At 35.3% G+C, this 15205-nt stretch overlaps 2 protein-coding genes across 2 annotated transcripts; both read left to right on the plus strand.

The window, feature by feature from the left end:
• Nucleotides 1-3712: 3712 nt before the first annotated feature.
• Nucleotides 3713-4909, plus strand: LOC139890386 (probable receptor-like protein kinase At2g23200). Its single transcript, XM_071873272.1, has 3 exons — nucleotides 3713-4633; nucleotides 4740-4790; nucleotides 4892-4909. The coding sequence occupies exons 1-3, from the start codon at nucleotides 3713-3715 to the stop codon at nucleotides 4907-4909; spliced, it is 990 nt and encodes a 329-aa protein (XP_071729373.1).
• Nucleotides 4637-12696, plus strand: LOC139890387 (uncharacterized). The gene is made up of 5 exons (XM_071873273.1): nucleotides 4637-4790; nucleotides 5401-6408; nucleotides 11225-12145; nucleotides 12236-12385; nucleotides 12529-12696. Exons 2-5 carry the CDS (start codon nucleotides 5665-5667, stop codon nucleotides 12694-12696), a joined length of 1983 nt encoding a protein of 660 aa, XP_071729374.1. The 5' UTR covers nucleotides 4637-4790; nucleotides 5401-5664.
• The last annotated feature ends 2509 nt before the right edge of the window (nucleotides 12697-15205 follow it).

Raw genomic sequence — 15205 nt, forward strand, 5'->3', positions numbered from 1 at the left:
GTTCAAGATGACCCCTCTTTGAACAAACGGAGAGACAAACCAGACTGAAGAGAAGAAAGGAATAGGAGAGATGACAGGAAGAGTTTTGCTCCCTACAAAAGAGAATCCGGAGCCAGAATCCTCGAGACTCCAATAAAATCCCCAAAGGAAATCCTGGCCATAAAGAAAATAGGTCATAACTTCAAAGCCCCAAACAAATTGTCTGCTAGAGGTAGACAAAGAGATATGAGCAGGTTTTGTGACTTTCACAATGATTACGGGCATGAGACAAGCGAATGTTACAATCTCAAAATAGCTATTGAAGAGGCAGTCCGGTCAAGAGTTTAACCCGATGAAAGAAATGGCATGTGAATTGGGACCCGAAGATAAAAGGCAAAATGCCTAGAGGGCGATCCTCATGATTGACTTGTACTGGCCCTATAAAAAGAGAGAAAGAGCTTACAGAGCCATGGAATGGGAAGAAATTTCTTTCCCTTCCATAGACACAATCATTTCGTCTGACTTACCTGTCACCATAAACGGAGTGATATCCAAAAGGCATGTACAAAAGATATATTTAGATGGAGGGAGCGCCTGTGACGTGATGTATGAACACTGCTTCGCTCAGCTCATCCAGCGATATGAGCCCGCATGACGCCTCCTTTAGTGCCATTGGTAGGGTTTCCCGGAGAAAGATGCTGGCTAGTGGGAGAAATCGACCTTGATTTCACTATCGGAGAACCACCTTTAACCAGAAAAGAAACCATTGACTTTGTTGTGGTACGATCCACCTCTCCACATAATATCCTACTTGGAAGGGTAGCCAAGAGAAATATGGGGATAATGGTATCTATTGTGCATCAACTTGTCAAGTTTCATACCTCTGAAGGAATAGGGACCCTCACGTCAACATATGATAGAACAAAGTGATACTGGTAATCAAGAAGACACGGGAGAAACTAATGGAGTGTATTATGGAAACTTCTAAGGAGGTACTACAAGAAGAAAAGATATCCATCAATCTATTGTTTCCTGATTAGCAAGTTAGTATATGAAGTAGTCTATCAAAGGAAATGAAGAAAAAGCTTCGAAGACTGCTACAAACAAACTTGGATCTATTTGCATGGGAATAGAGTAATATGAAGGGAATACCATGCTCAATTAATATTTAAGGGTCACCTTTTACAACGAAACATCGACTCAATGAGCAGAAACATCTTGAACCAGTGCATCAAAAGAAAAGGAGCTTGGCAACAGAAAGGGACAAAGCAACTTGTAGGGAAGTGGACAAGCTGCTCAAAGCAGAAATAACCAGGGAAGCTAAGTACCAGACTTGGGTAGCAAATCCGGTGATGGTTACAAAGTCGGATGGAGGATGGAGAATGTGTGTAAAATTCACGAATATCAATAAAACATGCCTGAAGGACTGTTACACCTTACCAGAGATAGATCGGAAGGTTGAATCTCTGAACGGATACAAATTCAAATGCTTCCTGGACGCACGAAAAGGCTATCACCAAATTCAAATAGCCGAAGAGGATGAAGAGGAAACATCGTTCTTTACAAGTAAGGGAATCTTCTGTTACAAAAAGATGCCATTCGGACTCAAAAACGCCGTCTGGTGGATAAAGCCTTTCACATGCAACTAGGTAGGAACCCTTGAAGCCTATGTGGATGATATGGTCACCAAGAGCCATGAAGAAAAAGATCTCTTAGGGGATACTGATGTGTAAAATCGAGTATATACATTATGCAACTCTCATCTGAAAATTTTATTCTAGGTTAACGGCCGCAACAAAAATTATGTTTCTAAGCATCACAACGTTCTCGGCACAACGCACGCGAGCCACCTTCACCCTAAAAAAACAAACCTTAAGATAACAATGTTAAATGTTTCCCGAGTTCTCATAAAATTGTTCCTTTGACTCCACTTCATGTCTTCTTATTTAATTACTTAATAAATAATGATGTATAAAGTGTCGGCAATGGGAACACAAAAATACATGCGAGTATTTTTTATATATCTTACTTATTCATATTCATACTGAATTGATTATAAAATTCTTAATCATGGAGCATGATCGAGATGTCTATATCAGCACACCACCCGAGTTCAATTCATGGATATGCCAAATTGTTCAAAAAAGGAGTGTGACTAGAGGGTGCGCATAATGCGCAATTCAGCCGGTACCAGGTTTCGCGCTCGGGGGGCTTGATTATCCGACGTTTTACCTTCTATGGTGAAGCCAATGTGCTCGTTCATAAGAGGGTTTCCTCGCTTACCCAAAAAAACGGGTTAATTATTAATTAATGAGTTGCAATATTTTAATGAAAAACTTACGCAGTCGTTCGATTTACCCTAGATTATGCTGCGGTCCTTGTACTTTATATTTTACGTCGTTGGTCACTATGTTTTGTACAAGTTGCCACAATAGTCCTGTCAATAACAACCGTTATAACGTCCGTTAAATCATGATACACGATGCTATGTACGTGAAGGGTTTACTATGTAATTTTACTTTACCCCTCTCTTATGATATGCTTTTCTTCCGCCTGTAACTCTAAACAGTAAACACTCAAATCTTTCAAACAATTTCACAGTAGCTCGTTATAGTTAAAACAAATTAACACATCCCACAAACACAAACAAAATCGAAGAACTAGAGGTATAATTGTCGTCACCAGAAAAACAGCAAAACGGAGCAGAAAGGTTCTCGATCCAAAACTCTCTGTTAGAACCGCTGTCGAGTTTTGCCTGTAGGTTCTGGATTCAAAACCCTACTGGCGGCAGCCCCAAATCACACTACCGGCGGATGCCTCAAATCACACCACCGGAGGCTGGGATTTGTACTGATACAAGAGATTTGTATTTGCCGGTAGTTTCTCGATCCAAAACCCTCACGTACTGATTTTGTATTGGATCCGCTTGTATTTGAAGAGGAAACGATTATAAGATGGAGAGACCAGGAATTGAAATTTATGCTTATGCTTATGTGATTACTGCTTCGATGATTTAGTAGAGTCATGTGATTTAAGGTTTCTGAACTTTAGGATAGGAGTGAGGAAATAATTTTAATAGGGACCGAGGGACGAAGGGTAAGTGAAATGACGAATTACGCTCTCACGTGTCAGGTACACTAGTTTTAACTGAAAATGTTAACGACTGTTAATTATAGGGATCACCGGCGTAAATTGTGTAAATCATGCTGACATCTTATGGTAAACCACAGGGACCAATCACGTAGTTTTTTCTAATTTAATATTATGACAAAATGTCAACGCCTAATAGTGTGAAATATACATGGGAATTAGTCCTAGATGTAGATAATTGAATTTATAGATCCGGAATATCAAAACAAGGAAAAAAACAAACCTTTTGTTCAATGCCATCTAACTAAACTAATGCATTTGATCTTCAAATTGTTTCAGACTTTATACTTTTCCCCATCTTCATCAAATCCTTAGAAATTTAGCTTTACTAAGGTACACTCAATAATCACTATCCTCTTCAGTTCCTGTAATCTCACCTCCTTAATTAGTTGTTGTTAGTCTTTACTTGATCAGTCCCCTAAACATCATGTCTTCATCTTCCACTAACAGTTCGATCAAAGGGCTTTTGGCCTAGCTGTATCGAGTTAACTCATTTGTCAATTTGAGTCTCGTTGTGGACAAAATTGGGTGTGTGTGTGTGTGTGTGTGTCGTTCAAAAAATAAAATAAAAAGAAGTTCGATGATGACATACGATGAATACGTTGCTAGCACAATGATTCCATTTGTGGAAATAGAAGCGGCCACTAATGACTCTGCTGCTGAAAATATGATCTCACAAGGAATATGCAAAGGACAACTTTCTGTATCAGGAGATGTAATTAATATCGTGGCAAGAATATGTCCACCGTCATGCGTTGCAATAGAGATGCTCATTTCTTATGGTAGTAATCATAAAAACATTTGCTCTGCTTTTAAGCACTCTCAGACGGTTGTTATCATTCCTATTGCTATACTTATAAGCAAGTATGTAGCCAACGGAAGTCTGAACAAATATTTAAGTGACTCTCAAACACTCACATGGATGCAAAGACTGCGCATATGTGTTGGTGTTGCACATGCCTTGAGTCACCTACATAATGATATCCTTAGGGATGATTGTATAATACATGGTTCTATTAAAAGCTCGAAAATTTTACTAGATGATCACTGGGAACCCAAGTTATGTGATTTTAAATATTCCATGGTTGTTAAAAAGGGTGATGTTCACCGACCTAGAGAATACTGGGACCAATCGGGGTATAGGGACCCTGAATATAATGAAACCAAGAGTTTGAGTCATAAGTCAGATGTGTTCTCGTTTGGAGTTGTTCTATTTGAGGTCTTGTTTGGGTCGGAAGCATCAACATATTTTCAACCAAACGAGGATCAGGATGCTTATTGGTATCTCGCTCGATTGGCAAGACAACATTATGAAGAGAAAAGATTGGATGATATGATCGATTCAGATCTACAAAAACAAATGAGCCTACAATCAATGACCATCTTCTCAGAAACAGCATACTTTTGCTTAAAGGAGGTGCGAGCAGAACGTCCAGATATAAATCAGGTGGTTAGGAAACTTGAGAAAGCATTGCAACTTCAACAAAAACATGATCAAAATCAAGTAAGCCCAATATCAGTCCGTTTTTATTTATTTCTATACTACCTTTCAGTTGACTTTTTTTTTTTTTTGTCATACATAAATAATTAATCCACACGTTGGTTTAAAGGAACATCTTACAGATACTGCAGTTGAGAGCAGAATATCCAGACACTTGAAGGTATAACTATTTTTCAATATATGCTACACAAATACATTTTGATTATATCAGATAAAATGATTTAAAACCGGCCATTTATATTTGTTTCAATTAAAAATCAGGCTGGTGCGCGTTTGTAAGATAAAACATGAAAAATAATTATTTTGCTTAGTATATGTATTTGTCATGTGAAGTAACAGAACAAATTAATCGTTCATGTCAATTCACATATTATAAAATGGACGACATACAAATCTGGTGCAGCTTCAACTACAAAATGTCCAAAAGCTAGCTGTGCAAATTTGTACTATGTTAAATACAAATACATTTTCTTTATCACTGAAATAAATTTCTGGAAGTACATTTAGAATTGGCGCATACCTAATTATATAAATGAACCATAAATTTGATGAGCGTTGTATTAGTTTATAATACAGCTTAGATACTCTAATAGAATACAAAATCATAATGAGGTTCCAAAAAGTTATCACAAATTAACAGAATGTGACACTGAAATTTTTCTATTTTCTTGTTAAAACAATGGGAAAAAAGATCTCATTTAGAATTACCTTATTCAGTTTTGGGGTTTCATAATGTACGTGTATTTATAAAAGGCATGGGTTTGTTGCAGGGGAAAAATATTGATCACTTGAAAATTGGATTGGGTGATATACTATTGGCCACCCAAAATTTTTCAGAACTATGTAAAATTGGGTCAGGTGGATATGGTGCCGTATACAAAGCAGAGCTATATCATTTTGATGAAACACATTCATCCGCAATCGAAGCTAAGAACGAAGGTGAATTTCCTAAAAAACGTAGCACGGTAGCTATTAAACGCATCTTTAAGAGAGATGACACACAAGGAGAACAAGGGTTCGTAAGAGAGATTGAAATGCTTAGTAATTGTAAGCATCCAAATGTAGTCTCTCTTGTTGGTTATTGTGACGAAGATCCTGAAATGATCCTCATTTACGAGTATGCTTCAAAGGGCAGCCTTGAAAGTTATTTGGGAAACCTGGATAACTTAACGAACCTTACATGGGGTCAACGCATACAAATATGTCTTGATATTGCACATGGACTGAGCTACCTACATTCAAAGACGGAGGAAAAAGAAATGATAATTCACCGTGATATGAAGAGTGCAAACGTTCTATTGGATAGCAGTTGGGGTGCAAAGATTGCGGACTTTGGGCTTTCCAAGTTACGTGATGCAAATCAACAAGGTAGTACCCTCGTCACCGGACACATTGCTGGGACGGATTTGTACTTGGATCCAGAATATAATAAAACCGGTAGGTTGAAAAAAGCATCAGATATCTACTCTTTTGTAGTAGTCCTATTTGAAATGCTATGTGGGAGATTGGCATATGATCCAATTTACTATACCAACCATCAGAGTGGGCTTCCATCAATAGTAGTAGGACATTCGTTCGATATGGAAAGGTTGAAGAAAATGGTAGATCCTAAAATAATGGAAGCGGATGCAAATATACTAAAAATAGCAAGAGGGGTCAATCAAGTTTCTATGGAGACGTTTATAACAATTGCTTACAAGTGTTTGGCAGAAAATCAAGCCCAACGTCCATCAATGGAAGCCGTAATCAAAGAACTTGAGAAATCACTCGATGCTCAAGTAAGTAACTATGATCAATATCTAACTTTCACTCGTTTCCATTGTCTGTTCCTTTCAATAACTTCTAATAACTATAGTATATCGGTAGGGTAATGTTGGACAAATGATATATTAGTTTGTAGTCTATAGGTAGGAATGTCAAGAAAACCACCGACCTGACCCGAACGCTTATTGGGAGTAATATAAAAGTGGAGGGATATTTCATTATCATTTCTAGCAAGTTCACCATGGCATATATTAACTCAAACATGATACATATTAACTTTGTATGAATTTTTTTAACATTGATAATAATAAGTTACTTAATATTTATATTTATCATGATTATAATGTATAACTAGTTAAAGACCCGCAATTTCGCGGAATTTTTGAATGGTTAAATCATTTATTAATATCACATTATATTGTATTTGTTATTTTGCTTTGAATTTAGTTATCCAAACAATCTAACAATAGAAGATGATCAATATAAAGTTGATGTTTCTATAAGGATACTATCTGTAATATATTTATATTGACAATTTTTTTAATATACAGAAAAATAAGATTATACAAACATAAGATCATACATTTTAGCTGTTTAGTTGCAACTTATGTTTAATGATAAGATCTCTAGCATATCAAAATTACTACCATTCATCAATCGGCATATCATAAAGTTCAATTACATATCAAACTATTCAATGGTTACTAAGCTACCATAAGTTATATCTTAAAGTGTTTAATAATTACATGCCTAAGCATCAAAATAGAAAGACACTAAATCCATATTCATTAACACTTCTGCACAAACTAACGGACAACTTGTAGAAGCAAAAGACTTTGATACCGAAACAAACTGTTGCACCGGGTGAGTTCCATCTAGAACCATGATGAACCTGCGTTCGTCACGCAAGAACGCAATCAAACACTTGTCGTCCTGAACATACCCATTTACAGTTAAGAACTTTAGTCACCATTTAGAAACATACTTTTTCTTTGATATGTTTTCTTGCTTCAAACCCATTATATGATTTTTGTTGTTCAGATCGAGACACTCATAGTCACAATACTTTGTAGTTCAAAAATCTAAACTCTAAACCCTAACCTGTAAACAATAAAACCTTAAACACTAAATCATTAATCCTACACACTAAACTCTAAACCCTAAACCCTATATCTAAACTCTAAACTCTAAAACCTAAACTAACCCTGAACCCCAAACCACCGACGTTATACCTTACACACTAAACCCTAAACCCTATACTCTAAACCTTATACCCTAAACCTTAAACCTTAAACCTTAAATTCTAAAATTTAAACCCTAAACCCTATAAACCCTAAACGCTAAACCCTAAACCCTAAACCATATACCCTAAACCCTATACATTAAACCATAAACTCTAAACCTAAACCCTATATCCTATACCCTAAACCCTATATCTATATTCTAAACCATAAATTGTAAAAACTAAACCCTAAGCCCTAAACCCTAAACCCTAAATTGTAGCTCCAACAATAGCCCTTGAATAAGGGTTCTAGAAGTTACAAAACTGGATTAAAAAACCCATGTCAAATTAAATGAGTACACGTTCTGATTCGATATATTAACAAGAAATTATGATTAAGATAGTGGCTAACAGATAAAAGAAATGCACAAATTAGTGTTACAATACAGATTAAAAAATATGAATAATTAGGTCTCGTTGATGAAAGGAAGATTGAAAATGGACACACATTCACATACAAGGTAACCTAGTAAACTTTACACACACACCCTTTAAAGTTTTAACATTCAACAAGAAGATGACAAGACCCGATCGATGGCAGCAACATAGAACTCTTTGGGCATGGTCCCAACCACTGACTCACATTTCTCACCATTCTTGAACAAAAGCACAACAGGCACAGCCTTAATATCATATTCTTCTGTGATTAGTGGGTCTTTGTCAGCATTAAGCACAAAACACTTGATCTTTCCTGCATACTCGGCTGCAATCTCATCAATCACACGGTGCACCATTTGGCATGGTCCACACCAACTGGCATAGAACTCGACCAGCACAGGGACTTTGTTGTCGAGAACTGATGTGTTCCATGACCCTCCAGTCACTACTGCAGCTGCAATCATAGACGTTAAACATGTTTCAGTACACAGTTGGCTTGAAACATGCATCTAGCCAATGTTTGACTATTTGCTAAAGGTATAAAGCAGTCTTTACTATATAAATGATGTAAAGCATAAACATCTTGTGAAAGGATACGAATCACACACAGACCAAGTTATTGTTTCAATATAATTTTTTAGTTTTGAATCAATGTCAAACTCAGATTACAAGAAAAAGAAAGGATACAAATCACACACACCAAGTTATATAAAATTTTAAATGTATAAAAACCTCAAACTACTTATATAAAACTTTCAAACGGGTTGCAAGTAACACAAAATCTATTTTAAATGTATAAAAACCTCAAACTACTTATATAAAATTTTCAAGATTTCATACAATATTCTCTATGTAATCGTAAAGGATACAGTCATAATAGATTATAAATAAGTTAGTTATATAATAACGGAAAACGAAGTGTTTGAAGTCAACTCATTCCAGCCTGTGGGCTTCAACTCATAATAAAGAAAACGTGTTTAAACCCAAACCTATTGTGAAATATATTACCCAGCCCGACCATTTAGCCACCTAGCCCACCCTAATATTAAGTACTATAAGTGAAATATGCTTACAAGGTGCTGTTTATGAGGGCCATGTCACGTGTAGAACGACACTGGTCAACAAGATCAACTATCAATTCATCCTTTAAACCATGGCACAAGATAACAATATATCAAGAACATATAAATCGTAAAACACTCAACAAATTCACAATTCATCGATTTAGGGTTTTCATTTTACCTCAGAATTTTTAGGAGTTAAAGCACGAAGCATCTTCATCCCTATTCCTTCTGCATTCACAATTTCTGACATGCTACATACAGCAAACATATGTACATAGTAAATATACACGAAACACAAACCATCAGTGTATTATTCTCTAATAGTAATAGCTATAGATAACATATGAAGTAATAACAGCAATTGATTGATACAACACAATAAAATTTTCAATACCACCTAACCCGCCCATATTGCCACCACTTAGGTCTATGAACATATGAACTAAATAAGAGTTCGGAGATGAATTAGTACCTGAGTCCAGATGCATCAGTCTCTAGTGAGGCCTCCACCGCAGCTTCCTTGTACGCGGAAATCGGATAGGCAATCGGGTAAGTTTGCGGTGGTGTAAATAAGGGTACACTGTTTTCTTCCCGAGGTGGAACTTCGACTCCAGCAGACTGTCAAATATTTAGCAAAAAAGATATTTGAAAATTATTTACAAACCTGAAAAGAGAAAACCTTATCCGTTTACCTGTCTTTTGAAAAATACAAACTTAAAAAACAAAGCAGGGACCAAATATAACAGTCTCGTTCTAGATAGTGTTAACAAAGAGTTTCTGGTTCTATTATCACAACAGGATTTCAAACAATAATGTTTCGGTTTGTTCCGCAATAGCTTTTACGTTTACAGTATTCAATTTCCATTGTAGTCTATCTGTTTAGATTTATATTTTTATTCTAATTGAACAAGTTGCAACTACAAAAAGTTGATATTCTGATTCAGGTTAACAACAATATTAGTTTAATGCACCTTTCACTCCTAGTATGCATATTTCCTTGCAGCAAATTCAACCATTTCACAATCTGATTCCTGACAATATATTTCACAATAGATCATCTCAGTACAAACTTCACTAATTAGATAATGAAGTCATCACAAACAAACGAAATGAAGTCATCACAAATTTCCATTCATGTTAATCTGAATTAAGAACCCTAATAACAAATAACATGAATTTGATAGTTGTTAAGTGTATCAGCATAGTTGTTAACATCAGAATTAAGAACCCTAATTATTGAAATTGAAATTAACAACAAAACATAAATTAGATGTATTAAAAGAGTTGTGATAAACAAAAATTAAGAAAGTTACGTTACTTACAGATTTAAATATATGAAATCGATCGATGAGAAATCTGATTAAATCAGAGACAGATATCAACAGTTTCTTTGGTCACGACAGTTTTATTTTTGATCGGAAGTTATTCATCGTTGTTACTCGAATGATGGAAGATGGAGAGACAATCGTAGGAGATGATAGGGTTTTGTTCATTTTTGCATATGAATGTGGTGAATGAAAACCCCTATTTTTGTTAAATTGTCCCTTGTTTAATACTCCGTATTACAGATTGGGGGTAATTAAGGGATATTAATGTTAAAGAATGTATTTATTACCTAATAGTGTTACAGAATGATTTTTAGTCATTGGATCAAAGGGTATTGAGAGGTAATTTTTTAATCTAAGGGTATTGAAAGAGGTTTTAAAAATATTTATTAGTTAATAAAAACTCTTTTTTAAGGTATAGAGTAATATTTATCATGATTAATGTTTGATCTCAATTTAGTTCATATTTATAAGAGTGAATAATAACATTCTTACCGAGAAAAAAGCATCAAAATGACAAAAATACCCCCTTCCCATTTTAGGGGAAGCTGCCTAGGATTTAGGAGGTGAATGAATGCTGAAATCAGGTGAATGAATGCTGAAATCATTACTTCTTCCTTTCCTCCTCCAAGATGACTCATTTCTTTTGTATCATGTGTGTGAATATATATATATATATATATATATATATATATATATATATATATATATATATATATATATATATATATATATATATATATATAAAGATGCTAATTTATTTAAGAAACACTATATACAGAAAAACGGTAAGGACGAGTACCAAATGTCCCTAAATGAAATAAATTTAGCCACAAATAACTTTAGTGAGTACAATTGCCTTGGAGCTGGAAGATTTTGGAAGTTGTACCGAGGAGAAGATCCTAGATGTAACACAATTATAGTAAAGCGATGGGATATCAAATCCGATCCAAAGCATAATCAAGAGTTTCTGAGAGAGCTTCAACTTCTTTTCAAGTTAAGACACAAATGTATCATCGGCATAGCAGGATATTGTAACGAAATGGATGAAAAAATCATCATTTATGAGCATGGATATAATGGAAGACTCGACAAGCATTTGGACGATGTTAGTCTTACATGGATGAAACGCCTCAAGATTGGCATTGATGTTGCAACTGGATTGGATTTTCTACATACCGGTAATGCGGATCAAGAAAATCTAATGATGCATAGAGGACTTAAAAGTGACTGTGTTCTATTAAATAGTGAGTTTAAGGCTAAAATTGCTAACTTGGAGTTGTGTATCCAAAATTGGGAACAAGAAATGTATAAAATATCCAGCCTTGATGATCCTGTTTACGATGATCTTTTTTACAGCTCAATAGATGATAATAACCCAGAATCCGATCTTATCTTAGGGAAAGATTCGGATATCTATTCGTTAGGTGCGGTTCTAATTGAGATGTTGTGCGGGAGATTAGCATTCCCAGAGGAGGGCTGTTACGGTCATTGGTGGTCTTTAGGCCTGTTGTCAAAACGTCACTACGATAAAGAAGGAAACCTCAATGAGATGATCTTCGAGGGTATAAAGGAACAAATTGTTCCAGAATCACTGACCACTTTTCAGATGATTGCCATTCAGTGCTTAAATTTTGATAGACACAACCGTCCATCAGCAAACGAAGTGGCGACACAACTTAAAATGGCACTCGAATTCCAAGTAAGTTTTCATGTATTTCAAATAACAAAACCAAAATCCAGTTTATTGTTCGTATTGTATTCTGATTATCTAATTCAACACTTTATATAGGAGGAGATTGAAATATGGGATGCAAAACTGCCCAAAGATTATAAGGAAATAATAAAAATGTCAACAACCCCTAATATATACTCTACCGAAACTAGGAAGGAACTTTATCAGATTTTCCATAGAGGAATTCTTCTTCAAGAAGGAAAACTGGTAATTAACCTCATTATTCATATTATTGTATATAATTTTTGTTTCCTATCATTTTCCCCTTTCTCAATCAAATCAAACTATACCTATAAAGTGTCTATACATCCTATTGAAGTTTAACTTGTTAATTTTGTATGTAACAACAGTGGTTCTCTTTAAGCAACAACGGAGACATAAATGAAATCATACATGCGAGAATGTTTTCGTATGGAAACAATAAATCGCATAAGTGGAGATCTGTTCCAAAATCAAGGTCCGTCTCTCGCTCCTTGCGTATACAATGGGGGAGGAGATTCGTTCATCACCATATTTAGCCATACAGTACTTTTGAGTGTTGTATAATGCTAAACACATCTAGTGATTTATGGCTAAAAATGCGTAGTAGTGGTGTAACACTGAAAAATCAGTGTGTCCATGTGTTTTACCTTTATATAAATATATTAAAAAATATTATATATTAGTATTAATAGATTAATAGATATTTAGATGTTAAAGTATGTAACCAATAGACATATACAAAATGACATAAAAAAACAAGGGTGAGAATCTTTGACGTTATGCAATTGATTAATACCCTTCGGTTCTCTTTCTCTTCACCCCAAAAAAAAAAAAAATGTAGTTTAAGAAATATCATTATTACTTTTCGTAAAGATTACATTTTTATCCCTTACTTTCCACCTAATTTTTTGTTTTACGAACATACATAAAATGTATGACATTACTTTATTGCAGTATTATTAATTAACACGTGTTTTTTTCTTCGAAAAGTAATAGGTTGATTCACATATTACCCCTTCCCTTGATTCTGTTGACCACGAACAATTCTCAACGATTCTCTTGACCACGAAGGATTCTCAACCAATCGCTTTAGTCCCCCTACAGACTATCAATGACAATAGCCTTTTTAATATTTTTTAAACAACAGACACGTTGAAATCTCTCCCTTAGCCTATCACTGCCACCCAATTATCATCCCAAAACAAAGTGTATGATCCATCACCTACACTTCATTACGAATGTAACTATGAAGCTAATCTTAGTTTTTTTTACTCTAACCCACAATGTATTTGGTGTTAATATAATTGGAGTTGGTGGATTGGTGGATGGTTGAATAATATTTGGAGTTGGTGGCCGACTAACAAAATGATTATTGGATGCCAGCTGCAATCACCCACCATGTTTGACAATATGCTCACCTACTCTCATTCTTCATCAATATAAATAGAGAGAACAGAAGCACATTGAGATCATCCCAGCACATTCTTTCTTTCTTATTCTTGTGTTTCTAGTAGTCTAATAGAGAATTAGTAAGTGATATATCTCCTAATTATAAGAGATATAAAGCTTGGTATTTATCCTTATAATTAGAGAGAAGTGTAATTCCTATTATTCTTATTAGTGAAGCGTTTCTTTCCTTGCCCGTGGTTTTTACCCTTTTGGGGTTTTCCACGTTAAATCTCGGTATCCTATTATTGTCGTTATTTCAATTATAGCGGTTTGCTATAATTCGGTGTCACTTTTCTTAACAAGTGGTATCAAGAGCTAAGGTCTAATATCTAGTGTGTATTAATCTACTTATCGTATGCTTTGTGGTTGCCACGGGAGTGGATCGTCCACATCAGAAAATAAGTAAGATTATTTTCACTCGGTAAAAGTCCTTGGGTGAGAAAAAATAGTATTGTCGAAAAGAAGATTGTAATTATAGCAATGTCTACGAAATTTGAAATTGAAAAGTTCAACGGGAGTAACTTCTCGTTATGGAAACTAAAGATAAAAGCTATCCTGAGAAAGGATAAGTGTTTGGCGGCCATCAGTGGACGTTCCGCTGAAGTCACTGATGAAAAATGGGAAGAGATGGACGGCCAGGCTATCGCAAATCTTCATCTGGCACTAGCAGATGGCGTTTTGTCTAGCATTGAAGAAAAGAAGATGGCGAAAGAGATTTGGGATCACCTCGTAAAATTGTACGAGACCAAATCACTCCACAACAAGATATTCCTTAAGAGGAAACTTTATGCGCTACGCATGAATGAATCTACTTCAGTTAATGAGCACATTAATTCTTTGAATACTCTATTTTCTCAACTCGCTTCATTAAGCTGCAATATAGAGCCAAAAGAACGTGCTGAACTTTTACTTCAGAGTCTTCCTGATTCGTATGATCAACTCATTATTAACTTAACCAATAATGTTCTCTCGGAGTATCTAGTCTATGATGAAGTTGCGGCTGCTATTCTAGAAGAAGAAAATCGGCGCAATAACAAGGAGGACAAACAGGCCGGTTCATGACAAGTGGAGGCCTTATTGGAAGTCACAATCATGGTAAACCGAAGTCTAAAAAGAAGAAGACCTATACATGCTACAATTGTGGCAAGAAAGGTCACCTGAAGAAGGATTGTCGGAGTTTAAATAAATCAAATCCTCAAGGAAATATTGCAAGCACTTCAGATGATGGGACTGCTTTGGTTAGTGAGGCAGTGGTAGCAAATGAAGGAAGAAAGACATTTGTTGATGTCTGGTTATTTGACTCGGGAGCTGCTTTTCACATGACCTCTAGAAGAGAATGGTTCAAACAATATGAACGTATCTCAGGAGGATCTGTATAAAGTTTCAATGATCATGAACTAAAGATCATTGGAATCGGAGATATCATACTGAAGATGCACGATGGTACAGTTCGTACTATTCAAGGTGTATGACACGTAGAGGGTTTGAAGAAGAACTTATTGTATTTAGAACAATTAGATGATCTTGGTTGTAAGATGGAGATACAAGACAAGATCATGAAAATCATGAAAGGCGCAGTTGTACTTATGAAAGAAG

Source organism: Rutidosis leptorrhynchoides, chromosome 2, assembly GCF_046630445.1.
Source record: "Rutidosis leptorrhynchoides isolate AG116_Rl617_1_P2 chromosome 2, CSIRO_AGI_Rlap_v1, whole genome shotgun sequence".
Taxonomy (NCBI): domain Eukaryota; kingdom Viridiplantae; phylum Streptophyta; class Magnoliopsida; order Asterales; family Asteraceae; genus Rutidosis; species Rutidosis leptorrhynchoides.

What these genes read in the sequence shown, in the direction of transcription:
- LOC139890386 (XM_071873272.1), top strand. Translation starts at nt 3,713, where the DNA reads ATGACATACGATGAATACGTTGCTAGCACAATGATTCCATTTGTGGAA. An exon ending in AAAAACATGATCAAAATCAA is followed by an intron (nt 4,634 to 4,739) that starts GTAAGCCCAATA and finishes GTTGGTTTAAAG; the next exon opens with GAACATCTTACAGATACTGC.
- LOC139890387 (XM_071873273.1), top strand. Translation starts at nt 5,665, where the DNA reads ATGCTTAGTAATTGTAAGCATCCAAATGTAGTCTCTCTTGTTGGTTAT. An exon ending in AGAAATCACTCGATGCTCAA is followed by an intron (nt 6,409 to 11,224) that starts GTAAGTAACTAT and finishes CACTATATACAG; the next exon opens with AAAAACGGTAAGGACGAGTA. An exon ending in AAATGGCACTCGAATTCCAA is followed by an intron (nt 12,146 to 12,235) that starts GTAAGTTTTCAT and finishes CACTTTATATAG; the next exon opens with GAGGAGATTGAAATATGGGA.